Here is a 25,869-nt window from a genome sequence, read left to right on the forward strand (position 1 = left end):
CATTCCGTAGCTCAGCTTCTCAAAGTTTGCCGGCAGTTAGCTCTGGCATTGCGTCAAGGAATATTGAGGAGTGTTGGGACTGCTGGATGGCATCGCTAACAAAGCACTCGGTTGTTCAACAGGCCAGGGTAAACAACAATCACTCCTTTGAGGATGAGTAAAATGAGCACCATTTTTGCGAGAGTAAGTCACAGAGAGGGGAGACGCAGCAATGCAAATTGAGTCCAGTAATATCACAAGAACAGATCGTGTTTCTCAGAAGAGCTAATGAGTTGCAAAGTGTCAGCTTCCATTCGTGTCTAATTAGTATTTATTTCATATTTTATTTTTTACTTAGATTACCCCATGATTGCGCCCACTGATGCAAAGCTCTCTGTGAAACGTATTACAACGAACCACATTTATTTGCATCGGCGAAAACTCGCCTCTAATCCACAAAGCCGACCATCTCTCTACCCCCCCCCCCTCGCCTCCCCTCGACAGAAGGGTCACGACCCAAAACGTCTGCTATTGTACCACACTGTTACAAGGCAGTGGTAACGTCCAACGTTGCGCGGTTTTAATTTGTTCTGGCCGCACCGCCGCTGGACCAGGCCACCTTAACACACGCGAGGCGTCCCGTCTCCAGGGGTTTGTTAGGTGGGATGTTTTAATGAATGAAGCGAAATGTCCGTTTTAATTTCCTGCTGTAATCCAGCACTCATCAGCATCGCAGCTTCCCCCTGCCCTTGTTCCCTGCGAGCTCAATTCCCCGCTGGTGTGTTCCCGTGCGCGTCTCGCGCGAGTCATCCCGTGAGCGTCTCTACCACCTGTTCACGTGTTTCGAATGCTCATTCCAAGACCGCAATTATAATATATATTCAAATATGTTCAAAATGTCCCCCCCCCCCCCCACAATATATTGCTATAAACAATATTTAAAACCACAAATGTCTATGCTATGTAAATAAAAGCATAGATTTCTGTTTATATGATTGTGGTTATGGTTGTACTTTATAAATCCCTAATCTCTCATTACATACAATGTAAGAAGAAAAGGTTCTCCCACCTGATGATGATTGCTTGTGTTGCGATCGAAACGTGATTTATTTTATTTAATACCTACGTGACTTTACCGAAAGAACCAAAGAGTATGGATTCCTGCAGTCACGAAAGCTTCAAGTCAAGATAGAGCAATGTAATACAATACACTATTTGACATTGTAACAAAAATGTAATAAAAAGTCCATCCCATATGCGAGTGAATTTTTTATATTTTAGGCAGGAAATCTGTTTTCAAATTTAGATTTTTTTTTCTGGGGGGGGGGGGGGCTAGATCCCCTGGAAGATTTGGTCCCCCCCAATGTTGCCTCCATGGCTACGGCCTTGGCTCATTCCGTGTGGCTTCTAATTGCACGCACGCGCGCGTGGCCACTTCAAGTCGCCTTCGCTGCTGGCTCAAGTCCCCCAGCACCTGCGGGCATTTAGTCGAGCACGCCGTCCCGCTGGTCAGTACGTGTCAGGCGCATAAGTGTGGCACCGTAGTACAGTACAACAGTTGCTTCTAACTCGCAATGCCCTCTCCTGCCTGCCACGTGGCCCTGCGACCTGTGGCACGTGCGTGTCGAGCAAGGCGGCCGCCCGTCCCGTGCACTCCCCGGGGCTCAACGCCGATTGGCTTCCGAGATCCGGGCGCCTTCCACGTGGGTTTCGTCAAAGGCGGACGGCAGTTTCACTCGAATTAAAGACGCGAGCTGGAAACCCGCACACGCCGCTCCACTGCTGGATGGAGACGATTACCTGACCAAGCCTCGCCGTTCTTTGTTCATTCGTTCAAAATGACGCTCGCACCGGGCCCTGTTAATCCGAGGCTTTATTACGGGGTAAGTGGTGATGGAATGGTGTCACACGGAGTTTCAAAGTGCTGGCAACACGCACACACACAGTGGTCAGCGCCACTCCCGTCGCGTTTGATGTCGTCAACCCTCCAGCGGGCGCCGTGGTTGTGTTCGTCCCACGGGGGTGAGATTGCACCGCCTGCCTACACAACGGCGACGTGCACCGACTCCCAAAAGAGAGAGAACATCTCCCACAAAGCACCAGCTGTAGCTGGTGCAGCTGCTGCTGTAGAGGAAGTTCCACTGAAAATGGGGGGGGGGGGGGAGGGGGGGGACGTCGTTATCGGGAGAGACGCCGCCGAAGAAAACCGCGAACAGCGATTTAAAGCAAAGGGGTCATCAATTCGTTGCACGTGGTTATTTAATGGGCGGCGATGATGACGCCGTTTCGCCTAAAAACGTCGACGGGGAGCGGACGAGTGCGTGGCGTGACGTCATCGCGATTTGTCACGTGAACGGAACGTGCACATTGGTGACTACTTCGGCACCACCGGGTTGTGTTGGAGAGCAAAACCACAACATTTACAATCGACGGATCGATGTCTCGCTGGTGGTTACAATCAGCAGCATCAGGCGTTTGCCAGAAGTGATACATTGGGCACGTTCTGATCACGTGACAAACCTTAATGGATTTAAAGCTTTCGTGACTGCAGGGATTCATATTCTTAGTTCTTTCGGTAAAGTCACGTAGAAGGGAAAAAAAACAATAAAATTCTCACGACGTTTCGATTGCAACACAAGCAATCATCATCAGGTGTGAACACCACAAGCAAATTTGAAAAACTTTTCTCACGTCGTGAGAATGTTTTATTTTTATTATTTTATTTTATTATTTCCCTTCTACGTGACTTTACCGAAAGAACCAATAATATAAACTTTCATGGCTTTCTTGCGTGGATGTGGGTGTACAACAGTTACATTTACGCGATATCTAACCCAAAAAGTGAATACTATTGGTTGCGAAAGTCGCCTTTTTGTTAAAGTTATTTGACCACATTTCACCACGGTGGTCAAGTGTGGGTCAATGTATTTAAGGGGCTTGACGCGGGAGCATTGAAGTGCAGTACAACAATGGATTTTGCTGCACGGGCCTCTGCTGTTGACAACGTAGCCCCCACAGCAGCAGCTTGCTGACAACCCTGTTGCTTCACAGAACAACTCGGGGGTTGCCACCTGTCCCGGTTTTCCCAGGAGGCAGCTGCTCCCATTCTGGCAAATCTTGTCAATCTCCCTGTAACCTTACAAGTCCCTGTTTTTATTTATTCACTGGAATAACAACAATGATAATAATGCACCAATTAATCGATGAGTTCACACGCAGCGCTCCCATTTTCTGATATCGTGAGAGATTCCTCTTTACCATGATGTGTCCCGACATGTTTTTGTTATCTCGGAGGTCGCGACTCTAACGGTGGGGTCGCTATGGGGAAGACACGAGTGATGGATCTGGACCGATGCGGGCAGTGTGCGTGCAATAACAACGGCTCTGGCTAAAAGTACAAAATCCCCACCTGATGAAGGACGCTTGTGTTGCGCCCGAAACGTCGTGATTTAATTTAGTTGTTTTCACTTTTTCATTTTATTTTTATTTTCACCCACGTGACTTTACCGAAAGAACCAAAGAGTATGGATCCTTGCAGTCACGAAAACTTCTAATCTAGAATTAAGTACAAACTCCTCCGTTTCCTCTTGTTGCTACAGCAGGGCCGCTGCGTACCGGTACCGGTGGCTACCATGTTTCTGGTTCACACCCCGGTGGGTTCACAAAGTCTGTCCCAATGTCCCCGCAAAAACTCCGGATTTTGTGGGGGGCCTCTGCTCTCCTGGCCTGGTGTTCAACTCATGCCAACAGGAAACGGCACGGCCTGCCTGAAGGAGGGGAGTTGTCGGCTCGTCACCATGTCCTGGATGACCTCCCAGAAATCTGGCAGCTTTACTTAACAGGAGACTAACAGAACTAGCTCCAAAGTACATGTGTGTGTTATAGATATAAAGATACATCAGGCAAGGGCCTTCGCTTTTGCAAGGAACGAACACACGCGCGCGCGCGCACACACACAAGGACGTTAAGGACAAATGGAATTTGCATTGCACGGTGCGTCACGTTATATGTTCTTCATTGCTGCGGCTTGCACGGAAAGTGTCGCTCAAACGCACCGTGTGTCGAGCAGCTCTATACGAGGGGTGGTGGTGGAGGTGGTGAATACATTTGGATACAGGATAGGGATTGACAACTCGTGGTTAAACTCGCGAGGAGACGCTTAGCCCACGGGCGAGAGCAGAAACTGGTACCACCTAATGTAGCAACACCTCAGCACTCCCCATGTATGTCGAGAGCTAATGAGAGTGGACTACTTGAGCACCCAGTCGATTGACGCTATCGAAGGTGGTAATGCTGACTAAATTTCCCTCCCAACCTCCCCTCGGTGTTTCCGCCGCCGCTCTCGCGAGAGTCGCTCGCGTGCCATTTGGGCGCCATGCGCGACGTCTCCGCTCCACGTGCTGGGAGCCTCCTTCCCAGCAGGAGAAGCTTTTCCCGGCACGTGCAGCAAAACGTCGGACATGGCGCACCGAACAACGGGCACGCGGGAACAACACGAAACATGCGCGCCCGAGAGGCGCCGCGTTTCAATGTGGGAGGGAAGCGCAGGTCGAGGAGAGGGTGACCGGGTCCGGGGGCCGGGTGGTGGGGTCGGGGGGGAGGTACGATGTGTGGGATGAGTGGCGGCGTCGTCGAGCTCGCCCGCGGGACGGTCCCGCCCATCAGCGCGACATCATCTTCACGAACTCTGCGGGAGCGAGGGGAGAGGGGGTAGGAGGGCAAGGAGGTAGGAAGGGTGAGGAGGTAGGAGGGAAGAGGAGGATACTGCGATCAGATGCGGATCTTGCGATTCGTTTCACGCGCTGGAGCTTCTTTGAGAGCTCCCATTGCATGGAACGAAACGTCGGACACCCTGCTAAAAAAACGCCGTACAACCCCTGAAAACATTCTGGGCACAACCACGGCAACCCAGGCAGTCATAGCGACGTGTGAAGCTGCTAGCGGGTAACACGTGGTTTTTAGATGTGTTTCGTTTTGGTGGTGAAAGTAATATAGTATTCGTAGTGGATGATGGTGTCAGTGTGTGGTATTGGTAGTGGGTGATGGTAGCAGTGTGTGGTGTTGGTAGTGGTGATGGTGGCAGTGTGTGGTATTGGTAGTGGTGATGGTGGCAGTGTGTGGTATTGGTAGTGGGTGATGGTAGCAGTGTGTGGTATTGGTAGTGGTGATGGTGGCAGTGTGTGGTAGTGGTAGTGGGTGATGGTGGCAGTGTGTGGTATTGGTAGTGGGTGATGGTGGCAGTGTGTGGTATTGGTAGTGGGTGATGGTGGCAGTGTGTGGTAGTGGTAGTGGTGATGGTGGCAGTGTGTGGTAGTGGTAGTGGGTGATGGTGGCAGTGTGTGGTATTGGTAGTGGGTGATGGTGGCAGTGTGTGGTAGTGGTAGTGGTGATGGTGGCAGTGTGTGGTATTGGTAGTGGGTGATGGTGGCAGTGTGTGGTATTGGTAGTGGGTGATGGTGGCAGTGTGTGGTAGTGGTAGTGGTGATGGTGGCAGTGTGTGGTATTAGTAGTGGGTGATGGTGGCAGTGTGTGGTAGTGGTAGTGGTGATGGTGGCAGTGTGTGGTAGTGGTAGTGGTGATGGTGGCAGTGTGTGGTATTGGTAGTGGTGATGGTGGCAGTGTGTGGTATTGGTAGTGGTGACGGTGGCAGTGTGTGGTATTGGTAGTGGTGATGGTGGCAGTGTGTGGTAGTGGTAGTGGTGATGGTGGCAGTGTGTGGTATTGGTAGTGGTGATGGTGGCAGTGTGTGGTAGTGGTAGTGGGTGATGGTGGCAGTGTGTGGTAGTGGTAGTGGGTGATGGTGGCAGTGTGTGGTATTGGTAGTGGTGATGGTGGCAGTGTGTGGTATTGGTAGTGGGTGATGGTGGCAGTGTGTGGTATTGGTAGTGGTGATGGTGGCAGTGTGTGGTAGTGGTAGTGGTGATGGTGGCAGTGTGTGGTAGTGGTAGTGGTGATGGTGGCAGTGTGTGGTATTGGTAGTGGTGATGGTGGCAGTGTGTGGTATTGGTAGTGGTGACGGTGGCAGTGTGTGGTATTGGTAGTGGTGATGGTGGCAGTGTGTGGTAGTGGTAGTGGTGATGGTGGCAGTGTGTGGTATTGGTAGTGGTGATGGTGGCAGTGTGTGGTAGTGGTAGTGGGTGATGGTGGCAGTGTGTGGTAGTGGTAGTGGGTGATGGTGGCAGTGTGTGGTATTGGTAGTGGTGATGGTGGCAGTGTGTGGTATTGGTAGTGGGTGATGGTGGCAGTGTGTGGTATTGGTAGTGGTGATGGTGGCAGTGTGTGGTATTGGTAGTGGTGATGGTGGCAGTGTGTGGTATTGGTAGTGGTGATGGTGGCAGTGTGTGGTAGTGGTAGTGGTGATGGTGGCAGTGTGTGGTATTGGTAGTGGTGATGGTGGCAGTGTGTGGTATTGGTAGTGGTGATGGTGGCAGTGTGTGGTAGTGGTAGTGGTGATGGTGGCAGTGTGTGGTATTGGTAGTGGTGATGGTGGCAGTGTGTGGTATTGGTAGTGGGTGACGGTGGCAGTGTGTGGTATTGGTAGTGGTGATGGTGGCAGTGTGTGGTAGTGGTAGTGGTGATGGTGGCAGTGTGTGGTATTGGTAGTGGTGATGGTGGCAGTGTGTGGTATTGGTAGTGGGTGATGGTGGCAGTGTGTGGTAGTGGTAGTGGTGATGGTGGCAGTGTGTGGTATTGGTAGTGGTGATGGTGGCAGTGTGTGGTATTGGTAGTGGGTGACGGTGGCAGTGTGTGGTATTGGTAGTGGTGATGGTGGCAGTGTGTGGTATTGGTAGTGGGTGATGGTGGCAGTGTGTGGTAGTGGTAGTGGTGATGGTGGCAGTGTGTGGTATTGGTAGTGGTGATGGTGGCAGTGTGTGGTATTGGTAGTGGGTGATGGTGGCAGTGTGTGGTATTGGTAGTGGGTGATGGTGGCAGTGTGTGGTATTGGTAGTGGTGATGGTGGCAGTGTGTGGTATTGGTAGTGGGTGACGGTGGCAGTGTGTGGTATTGGTAGTGGGTGACGGTGGCAGTGTGTGGTATTGGTAGTGGTGATGGTGGCAGTGTGTGGTATTGGTAGTGGTGATGGTGGCAGTGTGTGGTATTGGTAGTGGTGATGGTGGCAGTGTGTGGTATTGGTAGTGGGTGATGGTGGCAGTGTGTGGTATTGGTAGTGGTGATGGTGGCAGTGTGTGGTATTGGTAGTGGTGATGGTGGCAGTGTGTGGTATTGGTAGTGGTGATGGTGGCAGTGTGTGGTATTGGTAGTGGGTGATGGTGGCAGTGTGTGGTAGTGGTAGTGGTGATGGTGGCAGTGTGTGGTATTGGTAGTGGTGATGGTGGCAGTGTGTGGTAGTGGTAGTGGTGATGGTGGCAGTGTGTGGTAGTGGTAGTGGTGATGGTGGCAGTGTGTGGTATTGGTAGTGGTGATGGTGGCAGTGTGTGGTAGTGGTAGTGGTGATGGTGGCAGTGTGTGGTATTGGTAGTGGTGACGGTGGCAGTGTGTGGTATTGGTAGTGGGTGACGGTGGCAGTGTGTGGTATTGGTAGTGGTGATGGTGGCAGTGTGTGGTATTGGTAGTGGTGATGGTGGCAGTGTGTGGTATTAGTAGTGGGTGATGGTAGCAGTGTGTGGTATTGGTAGTGGGTGATGGTGGCAGTGTGTGGTATTGGTAGTGGTGATGGTAGCAGTGTGTGGTATTGGTAGTGGTGATGGTGGCAGTGTGTGGTATTGGTAGTGGGTGATGGTGGCAGTGTGTGGTAGTGGTGATGGTAGCAGTGTGTGGTATTGGTAGTGGGTGATGGTAGCAGTGTGTGGTATTGGTAGTGGTGATTGTGGCAGTGTGTGGTAGTGGTAGTGGTGATGTGGCAGTGTGTGGTAGTGGTAGTGGTGATGGTGGCAGTGTGTGGTATTGGTAGTGGTGATGGTGGCAGTGTGTGGTAGTGGTAGTGGTGATGTGGCAGTGTGTGGTATTGGTAGTGGTGATTGTGGCAGTGTGTGGTATTGGTAGTGGGTGATGGTGGCAGTGTGTGGTATTGGTAGTGGTGATTGTGGCAGTGTGTGGTATTGGTAGTGGGTGATGGTGGCAGTGTGTGGTATTGGTAGTGGTGATGGTGGCAGTGTGTGGTATTGGTAGTGGGTGATGGTGGCAGTGTGTGGTATTGGTAGTGGTGATTGTGGCAGTGTGTGGTATTGGTAGTGGTGATGGTGGCAGTGTGTGGTATTGGTAGTGGGTGATGGTGGCAGTGTGTGGTATTGGTAGTGGTGATTGTGGCAGTGTGTGGTATTGGTAGTGGGTGATGGTGGCAGTGTGTGGTATTGGTAGTGGTGATGGTGGCAGTGTGTGGTAGTGGTAGTGGGTGATGGTGGCAGTGTGTGGTATTGGTAGTGGTGATGGTGGCAGTGTGTGGTATTGGTAGTGGGTGATGGTGGCAGTGTGTGGTATTGGTAGTGGTGATGGTGGCAGTGTGTGGTATTGGTAGTGGTGATTGTGGCAGTGTGTGGTATTGGTAGTGGGTGATGGTGGCAGTGTGTGGTAGTGGTAGTGGTGATGGTGGCAGTGTGTGGTATTGGTAGTGGGTGATGTGGCAGTGTGTGGTAGTGGTAGTGGGTGATGGTGGCAGTGTGTGGTATTGGTAGTGGTGATGGTGGCAGTGTGTGGTATTGGTAGTGGGTGATGGTGGCAGTGTGTGGTAGTGGTAGTGGTGATGTGGCAGTGTGTGGTATTGGTAGTGGTGATTGTGGCAGTGTGTGGTATTGGTAGTGGGTGATGGTGGCAGTGTGTGGTATTGGTAGTGGTGATGGTGGCAGTGTGTGGTATTGGTAGTGGTGATGGTGGCAGTGTGTGTATTGGTAGTGGGTGATGGTGGCAGTGTGTGGTATTGGTAGTGGTGATGGTGGCAGTGTGTGGTATTGGTAGTGGGTGATGGTGGCAGTGTGTGGTAGTGGTAGTGGTGATGTGGCAGTGTGTGGTATTGGTAGTGGTGATTGTGGCAGTGTGTGGTATTGGTAGTGGGTGATGGTGGCAGTGTGTGGTATTGGTAGTGGTGATGGTGGCAGTATGTGGTATTGGTAGTGGTGATGGTGGCAGTGTGTGATATTGGTAGTGGTGATGGTGGCAGTGTGTGGTATTGGTAGTGGATGACGCTGGCAGTGTGTTGTATTGGTAGTGGTTGATGGTGGCAGTGTGTGGTATTGGTAGTGGTGATGGTGGCAGTGTGAGGTATTGGTAGTGGTGATGGTGGCAGTGTGTGGTATTGGTAGTGGGTGATGGTGGCAGTGTGTGGTATTGGTAGTGGTGATGGTGGCAGTGTGTGGTATTGGTAGTGGATGACGCTGGCAGTGTGTGGTATTGGTAGTGGGTGATGGTGGCAGTGTGTGGTATTGGTAGTGGTGATGGTGGCAGTGTGTGGTATTGGTAGTGGTGATGGTGGCAGTGTGTGGTATTGGTAGTGGGTGATGGTGGCAGTGTGTGGTATTGGTAGTGGTGATGGTGGCAGTGTGTGGTATTGGTAGTGGGTGATGGTGGCAGTGTGTGGTAGTGGTAGTGGTGATGTGGCAGTGTGTGGTATTGGTAGTGGTGATTGTGGCAGTGTGTGGTATTGGTAGTGGGTGATGGTGGCAGTGTGTGGTATTGGTAGTGGTGATGGTGGCAGTGTGTGGTATTGGTAGTGGTGATGGTGGCAGTGTGTGATATTGGTAGTGGTGATGGTGGCAGTGTGTGGTATTGGTAGTGGATGACGCTGGCAGTGTGTTGTATTGGTAGTGGGTGATGGTGGCAGTGTGTGGTATTGGTAGTGGTGATGGTGGCAGTGTGTGGTAGTGGTAGTGGTGATGGTGGCAGTGTGTGGTAGTGGTAGTGGTGATGGTGGCAGTGTGTGGTAGTGGTAGTGGTGATGGTGGCAGTGTGTGGTATTGGTAGTGGTGATGGTGGCAGTGTGTGGTATTGGTAGTGGTGATGGTGGCAGTGTGTGGTATTGGTAGTGGTGATGGTGGCAGTGTGTGGTATTGGTAGTGGTGATGGTGGCAGTGTGTGGTATTGGTAGTGGTGATGGTGGCAGTGTGTGGTATTGGTAGTGGTGATGGTGGCAGTGTGTGGTATTGGTAGTGGTGATGGTGGCAGTGTGTGGTAGTGGTAGTGGGTGATGGTGGCAGTGTGTGGTATTGGTAGTGGTGATGGTGGCAGTGTGTGGTATTGGTAGTGGTGATGGTGGCAGTGTGTGGTATTGGTAGTGGTGATGGTGGCAGTGTGTGGTATTGGTAGTGGGTGACGGTGGCAGTGTGTGGTATTGGTAGTGGTGATGGTGGCAGTGTGTGGTATTGGTAGTGGTGATGTTGGCAGTGTGTGGTATTGATAGTGGGTGATGGTGGCAGTGTGTGGTATTGGTAGTGGTGATGTTGGCAGTGTGTGGTATTGGTAGTGGGTGATGGTGGCAGTGTGTGGTAGTGGTAGTGGTGATGGTAGCAGTGTTTGGTATTGGTAGTGGTGATGGTAGCAGTGTGTGGTATTGGTAGTGGGTGACGGTGGCAGTGTGTGGTATTGGTAGTGGTGATGGTGACAGTGTGTGGTATTGGTAGTGGTGATGGTAGCAGTGTGTGGTATTGGTAGTGGGTGACGGTGGCAGTGTGTGGTATTGGTAGTGGTGATGGTAGCAGTGTGTGGTATTGGTAGTGGGTGACGGTGGCAGTGTGTGGTATTGGTAGTGGTGATGGTGGCAGTGTGTGGTATTGGTAGTGGTGATGGTAGCAGTGTGTGGTATTGGTAGTGGTGATGGTGGCAGTGTGTGGTATTGGTAGTGGGTGATGTCCGCTCGCCGCCTCTACCCTCGAAGTCGACGTGTCCGTCTCCGTTGGTGTCCACGTCGCGCACGATCTCATCGATCTCCCGGGCCGACACTTGCTCCCCCATCAGCTGCGCCACGGCCTCACGCAGTTCCGCTGAGCTGATCCTGCCGTCCCCGTTCGTGTCAAACTGCGGACGCACCGCACACGCGGCAAAGGCAGGAAAGGTGGGCGGTAGTGGGAACTTCAGCGAAAGCCATCGTACCGTACTTTTATGTTCCTGCCTCTATGCTGTACGTATGTACAGTCTGCTCTGCTATAACCCATGCTTTCATAACGCCAATTGGATATCATGTGAGGAATGTATTAGGGAACAATTTTTTTTAAAACGTGGATGCGAATTGGATATAATGCAATCGAGTGAATAGAACTACTATAAGTGGTTGTACGGCTGCCTCGGCGTAGCATCACCCAAGGCGGGATGCTGCTGGATGCTTCTAGATGCTACCCACGTGCCTCCGTGTTTGTTCGGCCTGTGTATGCATCTCACACATTATCGCGGACTGTGCTTTACCCTACATTATATATTATTATAACGCTATTTTTCATAATGCAGCGTTCTTCAGGAACACAACTACCACGTTATAGGAAAACAGACTGTACGGTCATAATAGCAGTTTTTTTTTGCGTTAGATCGGGTAAATATAAATGTCGTTAAACTCGCCACCACCCTCCACAGCCAATTAGTAAGGTTTGTCACGTAAACAGAACATGCCAATTCGTTACTGGTACAGCACACTGGTGTGTTGGAGAGAACATCCATTGCAAATGTTGTGGATATTTCGATTTAAAGCTTTCGTGACTGCAGGGATTCATCTTCTTGGTTCTTTCGGTAAAGTCACGTAGAATGGAAATAATTAAAGAAAAAAAAGAAAACATAATAAAAAAAATTCTCACGACGTTTCGGCCACAACGCAAGCAGCCGTCCTCAGGTGGAGAACAGGTCTGTCGAGAAGACAGAGACCTGTTTTCCACCTGAGGATGGCTGCTTGCGTTGTGGCCGAAACGTCGTGAGAATTTTTTTTATTATGTTTTCTTTTTTTTCTTTAATTATTTCCATTCTACGTGACTTTACCGAAAGAACCAAGAAGATGAATCCCTGCAGTCACGAAAGCTTTAAATCGAAATATCCACAACATTTGCAATGGATGTTCTCTCCAACACACCGGTGTGCTGTACTAGTGATGAATTGGCGTGTTCTGTCTACGTGACAACCCTTACTAATTGGCTGTGTCGGGTGATGACGGGTTAAACGACACATTTATATTTACGTGACCTAACCCCAAAAAAAACTCTATTATGGATGATATTGGTTGCGAAAGCCTACGTGTACGTTGAACTTCTTTCGCACTCTACATAGCCAACCGTGCTGACCGGACGTGCTGATGGACCCTCACTGACCGGCGTGGTGAACAGTTAAACAACTCCCACGACCCCCGCACCGCACAAGGAGCGGATGTCCGTCCCCTTCCATATAATCTCGAGGTGTAGCGCTGCGCCACCACGCGGCGTTCACTCGCTATCGAAGAGGGAGGGCGACCTGGAGGCGCCAGGAGGTGGAACCGCAGAGCGGAGAGAGGCAGCGGCCACACTGTCAGCCAGCACGACCAACAATTGCCCAAGCTCTTTGATCCTCTATACCCAGGGCTGGAAATGGGTAGAAATTACTGGGGGAATTCATAAATGATTCCCCCCACTCTCACGAGACCTGAGGAGGAGCTTTGCTCTGTGTGTGGTAATCGGTGTGTGTCTGTGGGTTTATAAGAGCGTTTGTGTGCGTCACTGTGCATGTCTGTGGGTCTTTTAGTGTGTCTCTGAGTGTGTCTGTGGGTCTCTGAGTGTGTCTGTGGGTCTTTTAGTGTGTCTGTGGGTCTTTTAGTGTGTCTTTGAGTATGTCTGTGGGTCTCTGAGTGTGTCTGTGTGCGTCACTGTGTATGTCTGTGGGTCTTTTAGTATGTCTGTGGGTCTCTGAGTGTGTCTGTTGGTCTTTTAGTGTGTCTGTGGTTCTCTGAGTGTGTCTGTGGTTTTTTTTAGTGTGTCTGTGGGTCTCTGAGTGTGTCTGTGGGTCTCTGAGTATGTCCGTGGGTCTCTGCGGAACTTCTTTGGACCTCGATCTACCAGACAAAATCCCATCAGGTCACATGATGGATCCCAGCTTCTGAAGGATGACAACACCATCCGTCCACACTGGAAAGAGCATTTCGCACAGCTCCTGAACAGAGAATCCACCGTGACAGATGAAACCCTCCAAGCCACACTGCAACACCCAATAGAGCAACACCTCAGCAAGCCGCCAACCATTAAGTCCAATGGAGCCTGCGGTCAGAATGGCATCCCAGCTGAACTCTTCCAAGCTGGCAGATACCCTGCTTACTTCAAGGCTCCATAAGTTGATCATCCGAATCTGGTACGAAGAAGACCTCCCCGGCGACCTCGGGGATGCGACCATAGGAACAATTTTCAAGAAGGGGGACGAGTCTTGCTGTGGAAACTACAGAGGGATCCCCCTCTTGTTCATCGCAAGAAAGATCCTGTCCCACATCCCGTTGCTGAGGTCCTACCAAAGAGACAGTGCAGATTCCGACCATCCCGGGCCACTGAATATATTTTGCTGCCCGAAATTCAAGAAAAGTGTCGGGAGCAGCATCAAGAACCGTTCTTGGCATTCATCGACCTAACCAAGGTATTTGACTCTCTCGACCGGGAAGCCCTTTAAAGTATCCTCCACCGTCTTGGCTGTCCAGAGCCCATCCTGCGGCTCCTACACGACGGTATGACCCGCCACCGTGTGAGTGGGGCATTTTAAATGGATGCCTTTCAGATCCGAATGGGTGTCAGACAGGGTTGCGTGATCGCCCCTACCTTATTCACTATCTATATGGTCATGATCACCCTCCTCGTCCAAGGTCACCTTCCATCTGCAGTCAGCATCCGGTACTGTCTGGACAGGAAGCTCTTCAATCTCGAACGTTTCCAGGCAAAGAAGAAGCTGACCACAAAGGACATCCACGACCTGCAGTTTGCGGACGATTGTTGCGTGGTAGCTCACTCCATGCAGCACGTCCAGATCACCCTCGATGTATTTAACTCTGCATATAGGAGATTTGGCTTAACCGTGAACATCACCCAAACAAAGGTCGTCCACCAATCGCCATCTGACCAGCCGACTATCTATGTCGATGGAGAGGCGCTTGAGTTTTCCCCTTACCTCGGTAGTCATCTCTCCCAAATCGCCACCAATGACAAGGAGATCCAACACAAGAGTCCAGTGCGTCAGCGCCGCCTTCTACAAACTGCGACAACGCCGTCTTCAAGAACAAAGATCTCCGCAGGACAACAAAGCTCCTAGTTTATTGGGCCGTTGTCATCCCAACGCTCCTCTACTGCAGCGAAACGTGGACAACCTACCGGCGCCACGTCACTGCGCTCGAGGGCTTCCATCAGCTCTGCCTCCGCAAAATTCAGGGGATCAAGTGGGAAGATCGCTGCACCAATGGGAGTGTCCTCCTCCAAGCTGACTTCTAAAAAAGCAACTCCGATGGACCGGTCACTGCATCCACATGCCTGAGAACCGTCTTCCCCACCAGATCCTTTTCTCCCAGCTCGACAATGGGCAGCGGACGAGGCGAGGACAAATGAAGCAGTTGAAGGATACAGTCAATTCCTCACTGAAACGTGGAAAAATCAGCCTTCAAGACTGGGAGGAGTAGGCTACCGGCCACCTAGGGTGACGCTACTGAATCCACCAGGCCGCTGCCCACTTCAAGACGCAACGTCTCGATGCCAAAGTGGATTGCCGCCAAAACAGAAAGAAAAAGGAAGCCAACCCGGCACTGCGGATTCCACTTCCCGCTATGACCACGTGGCACCCCCAATGCCCAAAGATCTGCAGATCCAGAATTGGACTCCTCAGCCACCTCAAGAGCCACCACAAAACCTCATGGATGTCATCCTCGAACGCCGAGGGACTTCCGCCGATGATGGCAAGTCTCTGGGGTCGTCTGTGTGTCTCTGTGCGTGTCTGGGGTCCCTGTGCATGTCTGTGGGTCTCTGTGCGATTCTGTGGGTCGATGTGCATGTCTGTGAGTCTCTGTGCGTGTCTGTGAGTCTCTCTGTGAGCCTAGCGGGTCTCTGGGAGTAAAATAAACAATATGAATCCTTGATTCCTTCTGGAATGCAGTCACAGGGTTCAAATTTTCACTCCCACCATGGCGTTTTGGGGCATTCCAGCCCATTTCCACCACTGTCTCTTCATGAAGGTGCTATCGGGCCAATTAAGGAGTGCTTAAACGTGGGAGGAAACTGGAGCACCCGGAGAAAATCCTGCGTGCGAGGGGACAACGCTCTATCCCATCGAGATTGGACAGATGGAGTCCTTATTGGGCTGAACCACCTCCTGGTGAATCAGGGTAGGGCACTTCTTCTACGCCCATCCACAAGGAGTTTCACAACATCTGTGCGGTGATCCACCAACCCTCGCTGCTGCTTCCAGCGTGCTGGATTACAGGTAACCACGTGCGGCGTAGCCACCGCCACCGCTGCCCAGCTGATTGCAGTTCGAAGTCTCCCAGGTGGAGATCAATCAGTCAGCACTGTCGTGGGCGCGTTTGCTGACGGTGGCTGGGATCACAGCAGGAGCTGTTAATTTACTAGCAGCTTCCAATTACAGAATATAAACTTACAGCAGAGATCTGCACGTGTGTAAGAATGGTGCAGGGAGCGGTAGTGCAGTGGTTAGTGCGCTGCGCTACATACCCGAGTTTGATTATCGCTCATGAGCAACACCAGTGACAATTATCTGAACCGCTTCTGGGCCTCCCCTAGGTCGACTCCGCTTCAAATAGGTGTAGTGACGTAAATGGAGTCATTATGGCGTTTAGCGCCAGCTGTCACAAGAGTGGAACTGTGCGTCTTGGGCCTCTCTCTGGAACCAGCGTAGGTTTGGCATGGAAGCGGGCCCTAGGGGGCACGGTTCTGGTGACGGTCAGAGAGAGGGCAAGTGAGCACATGACAGTCTGGGTGAACCCGAGAGGGCACGTGACCGGGACAGGGTAGCGAGGGGGGCCCAAAGGGTGGCTTGAGGGACACGTGGTGCTGGGTCGAGAACCTTCTGCTGAGATCCAGAAGGGGGCGTGCCCGGAGGCAGAGCGAGGCCACGCTCGGGAGCATAAAAGGGAAGTCCCGAGAGCAATCGGGGCTGTCTGCTGGAATGGAAACTTGGATGCTACGTCTCTTCGGTCTTTGGCATCGTGGGTCAGGCAGTGTGTTAGCTGACTGACCCGGTTATGTAGTTACCCTGTTGTGGTCTAGTTAACCCATTGTTACGTGTATGTAGTTACCCCTAGGAATAAACGTGTTGCTTCCAAGTTCAAGTGTGTGCCTCCGTAGAACCCACTACATAGGTATCCGGTATGGTGTGAAAAACATCAGCACTGGGGAGACAAAGGCGGCCGGGCGTGATGCTGACACACCCACCACCTGGTGTGCCCGTTCTGGTCCTCATAGGGGCTACTCGCTGACAGCATTTGACCCAAACAGTCTGATAAGGCTACACGGGGGAGCGTTGTCTTTGAGGGTGAGGATGGTGAGTGGAGAGAGGACCTCACGGAAGGCGTCCCTCAGCTCTTTGATCCCCACCATCCCCGACGTCTCCGCCAGGAGTTTCGGGGCCATCAGCTCCACAAAGTCTTCAAAGTCCACGCGGCCACCCTCTGCCACCACGGGGACGCGGGGAGAGGGGAAGGGGGAGAGGGTAAGGGGGGGGGAAGAGCAGGAGGAGATGGGCAGGGGGAGAGGGGTGCAGAGAGAGGGGCAGGGGGAGAGGGGCACGGTGGGAGGTGCACGGTGAGAGGGAGGCGTGTTGGGGTTAGTGATCCCACGCAAACCCTGTGTGGTATTATCGCGTGAGATGAATGATAGAGTGCAGGCAGTTTTAATGCGCGTCTAGTAACTCTTTGGCTGTGCTCTCCAGTTGCCTCGGCAAAAAAGTGGAGGACTACGTTTTTCCCAATCCTGGTCCAGCTGGCTCAACAACGTAATAACACACTTACACAATCGGCTCTAATAACAGTAGCATCATTGTCATGGCGTTATCCCCACCAGCACATCCTCCTCCTACTTGGTAAGATCGCTGTAACGATGAATGAGAGAACCCCAACGACTCCTCGTGCCCCAGCAGACGCGCACTCCGCCTCGCCCTTGACTCACTGGGCTGCATTGGGTGCCACGGTGGCTAGGAGATGTTAACTACCTCGCCTGGTCTACAGGAGGTCGTTGGGTTCGATCCCGACCCTGACGCCTGCTGTATATTTGGATGTTGCGTGTTTCTCTCTCATCATCATCACGGTGGCTAGGAGATGTTAACTACCTTTCCTGGTCTACAGTAGGTCGTGGGTTCGATCCCGACCCAGACGTTTGCTGTATATTTGGAGTTTGCGTGTCTCTCTCTCATCATCATCACGGTGGCTAGGAGATGTTAAATACCTCGCCTGGCATGCAGGAGGTCGTTGGGTTGGATCCCGACCCTGACGCCTGATGTGTATTTGCAGTCTGCGTGTCTCTCTCTCCCCCCCGTGATCGTGTGGATTTTTCTCCAGGTCCTCCGGTTTTTCCCTCCACATTTAGAATAAAGATGCGTTTAGAGCATTTGGCTACTGCTATACATTTCCACGCGATGAGCCACTGCGTTGAGCTATCATTTGTGGCCAGGTCGCTTCTGAAATCTAAATAGCTCAGTGGGGCTTACCTGGTGAAACAAAAAATAGTGTTAGCTTATTTTGGCCTGTAGGGGACCCAGCCACCACCATCGCCATTATCACACGAGCTGCCTTCCCCCCAAATCACACGTGTGGGTTTAGTCGGCGATTCTTCTGTTTTGTTGTTGTTGTTGTTGCTGTCACGGTCTCAGTGTCGTCGATGGAAATCTGAGGCATTGCAGAGTCTCGTCTCGGTCCCCGTGGTATCCATTGGAGTATCGAATGCCACACAGCCATTTGTCAAACTTGCAAAATAAAAAAAACATCGGCAGTTCCTGAAGAACTGCATTGTGATCCTTCATGTCTTCAACTCACCCTCAAAACGAATTGGATTTAAGCAAAATGCAACACCACCGACTGCCAGTGACAGTGGCAGCAGCAGTGCTGCAGAAATACGCAAACCGTGGTGGAACGAGCTTCGTCATCACTAGGACTCATCAGCATGGCATGGCCACCAATGCTCACTGCCGCAGAGTCTGTCTCTGGCAGCAATACAGTTGATTTGTGTTTGGATTCAGACTTACAGGGCACTGCGGTGCACTGCGATGCGGAGCCGTGCAATGCGGCGAGATCCGGTGCAGCGCGGTGCGATGCAGTGCGGTGCAGTGCAGCGCGGTGCAGCGCGGTGCGATGCGCTCACGAGTCATGTTGATGCTCTGCGAGAGCTCCAGCAGCTCCATCTCGGTGGGCATGAAGCCCATGGTCCGCATGCACAGGCCGAGGTCGCGGCACGTCATGAAACCGTCGCCGTCGCGGTCAAACTCGCGGAACGCCTCGCGCAGCTCTGCAGGATGGGGGAGGTGATGGGGTCAGCGACAGGGTGATGATGGTGATGGGGTTAGGGACAGGGTGATGGGAGTGATGGGGTTAGGGACAGGGTGATGATGGTGATGGGGTTAGAGACAGAATGATGGGGTTAGGGATAGGGTGATGGGAGTGATGAGGTTAGGGACAAGATGATGGGTTTAGGGACAGGGTGATTGATGGGTTTAGCAACAGGGTAATGGGGTTAGGGACATGGTGATGGGAGTGATGGGGTTAGGGATATGGTATTGGAGGTGATGATGATGATAAGGTAAAGGTGAGCATGATCAGGCGAAGGTGGTGGTGATGATGAGATGTGATCGATGAGATCGTTGAGGGGATGTTAATTACAATGGTGGCAAAGGCAGGGTGGTAGACTGACGATGGTGGTGAGTGATAGTGATGGTGAGTAATGGTGGTGGTGGCGATGGTGGTCAGGATGGTGGTGGATGTGAGTGATGGTGGTGGTGAGTGACGGTGGGCTCTTGGGAAATGGACACAAGGTGATTGTGGTGAGTGGATTAGGTCAGAGAGGTGAGCGCTTATGGATAGACGGGGAGACGGTGGTGAGCAATGGGGAGAGACACTGAGTGAAGATGATGATGATGATGTGGATGGTGGGTGAGCGGGGACGCGGTGGTGTCGGTGATTGGCGTTGAGAGGCACTCGCAGCAAACGTCGCGGTCAGCGCACGGCGCGGATTAAAGACGAACTACACGAACCCGGCTGCGTGCCTCTCAGGCCGATGCGTTTACGTGCGGCCGCGAAAGACGTTCAACAAACTGTACATGCATGGAGTGCAACGGTGAGGCCGCTACGCTACGAACCCCGGCCACCCGAGTTCGATTCCCGCTCACGGCCACCAATAGTGACGATTATCTGAACCGTTCCTGGGCCTCCCCTAGATCGACTCAGCCTCAAGTGAGTACCTGGTGAGGTGTGTAAAATATCGCCACTTGGGAGACAAAGGCGGTCGGGCGTGGTGCTGGCCACCTACCCCCTCGTGTGCCGTGACGGCCTTCATAGGCGCTCGCTAACAGCACTTGCCCCAATAGTCTGTAAAGGCTACACGGGGGATCGTTGTCTTTGTTGTATGTATGTTGAACTTTTTTCGCACCAATCGTAGCCAACCATGCTCATCGTAGGTGCGGGTGAAAGGCAACAAACTAAACACAAAAAGCAGTTTATAAAGAAGTTAGTTTGCCAATCTATATTACTTAAAAGTGCACAGCTCCGGTGGCTTCCGAATATCGTAAGGAAGAACGTTCCAGACGGCCACAGAAGCGCATCTGAAAGCGCGCGATGCGGTGACAACCGTCTTTGTTCGATGGGCAGCAGTCAGAAGCCGCCGCCGCCGCCGCTGCTGCTGCTGTGAGGATGAATGAAATTCCCGTGATGGTTTAGGCTCCTTGACGAGAGCAGCAAGGAATTTTGGTTGATTCGTGGCAAGCACTTTGTGCGTAATCAACAAGAACGTCCAAGTATCCGTGATGAGCCTATGATGTAAATACGCAGACATCACCTAAACTATTTAAACTAAACTAATTTGTATTTAACTAGGTAAGGCCCACTAAGATACATCGCTCTTTTTCAGAAGCGACCTGGCCACAAATGAGAGCTTAACGAAGTGGCTTATCGCATGGAAATGTATTGCAGCTAAATACTTTAAACGCACGGTAATTCTAAAAGTGGAGGGAAAACCCGGAGGACACGGAGAGAAATCCATACGATCACTCCAAATATACAGCAGGCGTCAGGGTCGGGATCGAACCCACGACCTCCTGTATACCAGGAGAGGTATTTAACATCTCGCCACCGTGGCAAAATAGCCGTGGGGTTTGGTAGCCAGCACAATTATCCATGTTTGATTTTGGGTTGGGCCACGGGGTAGACCTTTGGAAGAATTTTGATAAGAAACACCGCTACCGCGTGGCCTTACGCTCAAACAAATACGGATCAAGCCGAAGGAATCCTACATCCCTTCGCTCCACACAATGTATATTGAGTAATGCTCTAAGACATTCCATCAGCCACACGCGGAGTTCGTCTGGGAGTGCATTTTCTGCATCAGCAGTTATTGGTTTAAGGCAATCAAGCTCTGAGCCGAATTCGACATTCAGTATCTCACCAGCAGAGCCAGGCTTGCTTGCCTGAACCAATGCTGCATGGTGAACTGCACAGTGGCTCACCAGCAGAGCCAGGTTCGCTTGTACCAATGCTGAACTGCCAAATGTTAGTAGGCAAGGACCGGGGTTTTGGCATTCGGTGTCCTCATCAGCAGAGTGAAGCTCGCTTGAAGCAATGCTGGTGCACTGCCCAGATGTTTACAGGGAAGGGCGCTCCGTGTGAGAGATGGGCCCTGCTTCGATGCTAAATTAAACAACACAAACCCCCTTTGTGGAGGATATATAAACATAATGATTGTTTTTTTACCCTTCTATCTGGCAAAAAAACTGACACCTTTTTTACAAGGAGTCATGTTTGCATAGACCACAATACCTGCAGTCATAATGCAAACAAAAAACATAACTCTGATAATGTGCACTGTCCTTGAAGTTGATTGGTCCACACCCGAGACAGCTTTCCTTAGAGCCTAGTCTCACATGGGTTGGACCAGATGACGCCAAAAGGCGCACCACAATACCTGCATTATGACTGCAGGTATTGTGGTCTATGCAAACATGACTCCTTGTAAAAAAAGGTGTCAGTTTTGTTGCCAGATAGAAGGGTAAAAAAACAATTATCATATTTTTTTACTGACAAATGAGGTTCCAATGGGATATATAAACACATTTGTAAATAGATATACGGATAACACACAAACACGTTGGCGCAACGTTGAGTCAACGTTTGGCGTGTTTACTGGGCAATTTACGTTTTCAGAACAGATGGGAGCACGCCCGAAAGAGCTCATCCGCTGCGGAGATGGAGTGCGGTTAGCGTGGGCAGGGAATCGGGGTCCATCTTCTTGGTTCTTTCGGTAAAGTCACGTAGAAGGGAAGCAATAAAATAATAAAAATAAAACATAATAAAATAAAATATTCTCACGACGTTTCGGCCACAACGCAAGCAGCCGTCCTCAGGTGAAGAATGAGACATTACCAAGCTAGGAGCTAATATATACGCTGCGTTGGAGGTTGCAAGAGCGCCTTAACAAAAAGAATGTGCATATGAAGAGGAATTTAGCAATGTCTCATTCTTCACCTGAGGACGGCTGCTTGCGTTGTGGCCGAAACGTCGTGAGAATTATTTTATTTTATTATGTTTTATTTTTATTATTTTATTGCTTCCCTTCTACGTGACTTTACCGAAAGAACCAAGAAGATGGATCCCTGCAGTCACGAAAGCTTTGCATCGAAAGGAATCGGGGTGTCTGTGCATCCGCACCTTCAATCTCTTCGGGGCGAAGTTCCCTCTCCTTGTGTCCAACGAGTCCGGGGCGGGAGAGAGGCGAGGGGAGTATACTGTTATATAATAACAACTCTCTATATAATAACTCCTTCTACTGGTAGGAACCTCCTGCTTACACCAGCCCACAGAGGATTATTGTGTCCGTCGTGCAGGGAGGGGCTGGGTGGGGAGGGGAGGGTGGGGAGGGGCTGGGTAGGGAGGGTGGGGTAGGGTGGGGAGTGGAGGGTGGGGAGGGGCTGGGTGGGGAGTGGAGGGTGGGGAGGGGCTGGGTGGGGGGTGGGAGGGGTGGGGCTGGGTGGGGAGGGCTGGTCACCCCGTGGTGCCCTTATAAAACTCAACGTTTAACCTACTCACGTCGGCTTGTGCCCGCCCTCACAGTCGGGCATATTTGCGGAATACAGCACGCCGCCGTTGACCCTGGCCATTGACCGAGCAACCCAACGTTCCTACCAGCTCCCTCCGCAGGAATGTTTTATATTCTTGGTTCTTTCGGTAAAGTCACGTAGAAGGGAAAACATAAATGTGGTTTTCACACCTAATGATGATTGCTTGTGTTGCAATCGAAACGTCGTGAGAATTTTATTGTTTTATGTGTATTATTTTATTATTTCCCTTCTTCGTGACTGTACCGAAAGAACCACGAATATGAATCCCTGCAGTCACGAAAGCTTTAAATCGAAACTCTTATATAATAAACTCTTGACTACTATTTTAATTTATCAGGTAAGGCTCGCTGAGCTATATGCAGCTCTTTTTCAGAAGCGACCTGGCCACAAGTGATCACCTAACGAAGCGGCTTCTCATCATGTGGACATCTATAGGAGCCAAATACTCTAAATGCGTGTTACTAATGCGGAGAGGAAACCCGGAGGACCCGGAGAAAAATCCACGCAAACCACGGGGACGTAAAGAGAGACACACAAACTCCAAATATACGGCATCAGGGTCAGGATCGAACCCACGATGTAGACCAGGTGAGGTAGTTAACATCTCGCCATCGTGGCGCCCCTATTCACGATATCTGAACTGTGTTCGCTCCCCGCTCTCGTGGAAGGAGAGAGGAGGTAGGGCGACTCAGAGGCACCTGCAGGAGGAACCACAGACGAGCTGGGAGACAGCAACTGCAGCTACGTGGCGAGCCGCCTCACACTTGCACTTGTGCTGGGAGCTCCGGTTCCCTCAGAAGCTCTCAGCAGGTGCAAAGGAACGTCGGACATGGTGCACGCGCCACAACCCGACAGCACACCGGGGGAGCCGCGCTAGGAGCAGAACCGCGACCCCGTACGGAGGGGTCACGACCCCGTACGGAGGGGTCACGACCCCGTACGGAAGGGTCATGATCCCGTATGGAGGGGTCACGACCCCGTATTGAGGGTCCACGATCCCATACGAATGTGTCACAATCCTGTACGGAGGGGTTAGCCACCCCACGCTTTGATTCCTGCATCCGGTTCCTTTTCGACGCGGGATCCGTTCACAGCGGGAGGAGGAACCCCGAGGGTCGGATTGTTCCGGGGTACACAGAGACAACCCGAGGGGTTTACGAGCCAATGCCTCCAATTATCACGGTCGGCTACGTACGGTGCGAAAGAAGTTCAACATACATATGTATGCCATCGCATCGTCTCCCCGGTGAACAGTGACAGAAGCTACTTGCATCATCATTGACCAAATCCAAGGGTGTCAAGTCCACATTGCTAAGGCGGTGGGCACGCTAAATTATAAGTGGAGCACCATCCCAGGATTGCACAGATGCTGACTGCACCTACAGGGTGTCCTCCATCACCAGCATCAACATCATCAACATTACCGCATCATCATCATCTGTATCATCAGCATCATAATCAGCATTAACATCACCAGCACCATCATCATCAGGAAGGTCATCAGCACCTACATCATCAGCTTCACAATCAGCATCATAATCATCACTGGCATCATAAGGATCGTTATCAGCATAACCAGTATCATCAGCATCACAATTGGCATAATTATCACCACCATTATCGTCACCATCATCAGCAGCATCCTCATGGGCAGCAGTATCATCACCTCGCAGCAGAGCGCTCGAGCCCAATCGTGCTAAGCCACCGCTCATTTTCCACCATCGTCAATCACGGCGAAACTTCCGACAGCAGCAGTGCTGCACGGAAACACCATCCGCGCGCGATTCCACCAGCCCTGACCTTGATGAGGGCCTCGGCTAGGCCCCCCCGGAGGAAGATGCACGCGGGCCCCAGGAGGTTCTGCATCTCCCCACTGGGCCCCCCCTCGTGGGGCTCCGTGTCGAGAGGGTGAGGCTGCGTGGATCTCCGAGGAGGCTGCAGTCCCGACCCCAGTCCGATGCGTGGCCCTAATCGGTTGACCAGTCACTGACCTAACCACTCACGCGCCTTCAGTCCCTTACTTAAAACCACTCACGCGCTCGGCCACAAAGCCACCATGACTCTTACTCACCCAGCTCTCACTCAGCCAGCGTCTCACTCACCCAGCCTCTCACTCCCCCAGCCTCTCACTCACCCAGCCTCTCACTCAGCCAGCGTCTCATTCACCCAGCGTCTCACTCAGCCAGCCTCTCAGTCAGCCAGCGTCTCACTCACCCAGCCTCTCACTCACCCAGCCTCTCACTCAGCCAGCGTCTCATTCACCCAGCGTCTCACTCAGCCGCCTCTCAGTCAGCCAGCGTCTCACTCATCCAGCCTTCACTCACCAGTCTCTCACTCACCCAGCCTCTCACTCACCCAGCCTCTCACTCATCCAGCCTCTCTCTCACCAGCCTCTCACTCACCAGCCTATCACTCACCCGCCTCTCAACTCACCCAGCCTCTCACTCACCCAGCCTCTCACTCACCCAGCCACTCACTCACCCAGCCACTCACTCACCCAGCCTCTCACGTCCCCCAGCCTCTCACTCCCCCGCCTCTCACTCACCCAGCCTCTCACTCACCCAGACACTCACTCACCCAGCCTCTCACTCACCCAGCCTCTCACTCACCCAGCCACTCACCTCAGCCAGCGTCTCATTCACCCAGCGTCTCACTCACCAGCTCTCACTCACCAGCCACTCACTCACCCAGCCACTCACTTACCCAGCCTCTCTCTCACCAACTCTCACTCACCCAGACCTCTCACTCACCCACCTCTCACTCACCCAGCCTCTCACTCACCCAGCCACTCACTCAGCCAGCGTCTCATTCACCCAGCGTCTCACTCAGCCAGCCTCTCAGTCAGCCAGCGTCTCACTCATCCAGTCTCTCACTCACCCAGCCTCTCACTCACCCAGCCTCTCACTCACCCAGCCTCTCACTCATCCAGCCTCTCTCTCACCCAGCCTCTCACTCACCCAGCCTATCACTCACCCAGCCTCTCACTCACCCAGCCTCTCACTCACCCAGCCTCTCACTCACCCAGCCGCTCACTCACCCAGCCTCTCACTCACCCACCTCTCACTCACCCAGCCACTCACTCATCCAGCCTCTCACTCACCCACCTCACTCACCCACCTCTCACTCACCCAGCCTCTCACTCACCCAGCCTCTCACTCACCCAGCCTCTCACTCAGCCAGCCTCTCATTCACCCAGCCTCTCACTCACCCAGCCTCTCACTCACCCAGCCACTCACTCACCCAGCCACTCACTCATCCAGCCTCTCACTCACCCACCTCTCACTCACCCAGCCTCTCACTCACCCAGCCACTCACTCACCCACCTCTCATTCACCCAGCCTCTCACTAACCCAGCCTCTCACTCACCCAGCGTCTCACTCACCCAGCCTCTCACTCACCCAGCCTCTCACTCACCCACCTCTCACTAACCCAGCGTCTCACTCACCCAGCCTCTCACTCACCCAGCCTCTCACTCACCCACCTCTCACTCACCCAGCGTCTCACTCACCCAGCCTCTCACACCCAGCCTCTCACTCACCCACTCTCATTCACCCAGCCACTCACTCACCCACCTCTTATTCACCCAGCCTCTCACTCACCCAGCGTCTCACTCACCCACCTCTCACTAACCCAGCCTCTCACTCACCCAGCCTCTCACTCACCCACCTCTCACTAACCCAGCCTCTCACTCACCCAGCC

The 25,869-nt window shown here is 52.2% G+C and overlaps 1 protein-coding gene across 1 annotated transcript; it reads right to left on the reverse strand.

The window, feature by feature from the left end:
• Positions 1–1,835: 1,835 nt before the first annotated feature.
• Positions 1,836–24,157, reverse strand: LOC133348806 (calcium-binding protein 1-like). Its single transcript, XM_061561819.1, has 6 exons — positions 23,971–24,157; positions 21,761–21,791; positions 18,210–18,353; positions 16,416–16,525; positions 10,797–10,944; positions 1,836–4,666 (listed from the first exon to the last, which is right to left on the reverse strand). Exons 1-6 carry the CDS (start codon positions 24,034–24,036, stop codon positions 4,641–4,643), a joined length of 525 nt encoding a protein of 174 aa, XP_061417803.1. The 5' UTR covers positions 24,037–24,157; the 3' UTR covers positions 1,836–4,640.
• Between the last annotated feature and the right edge of the window lie 1,712 nt (positions 24,158–25,869).

Source organism: Lethenteron reissneri, chromosome 28 (genome assembly GCF_015708825.2).
Source record: "Lethenteron reissneri isolate LAM-NWPU_2019-01 chromosome 28, ASM1570882v1, whole genome shotgun sequence".
Classification (NCBI taxonomy): Eukaryota; Metazoa; Chordata; class Hyperoartia; order Petromyzontiformes; family Petromyzontidae; genus Lethenteron; species Lethenteron reissneri.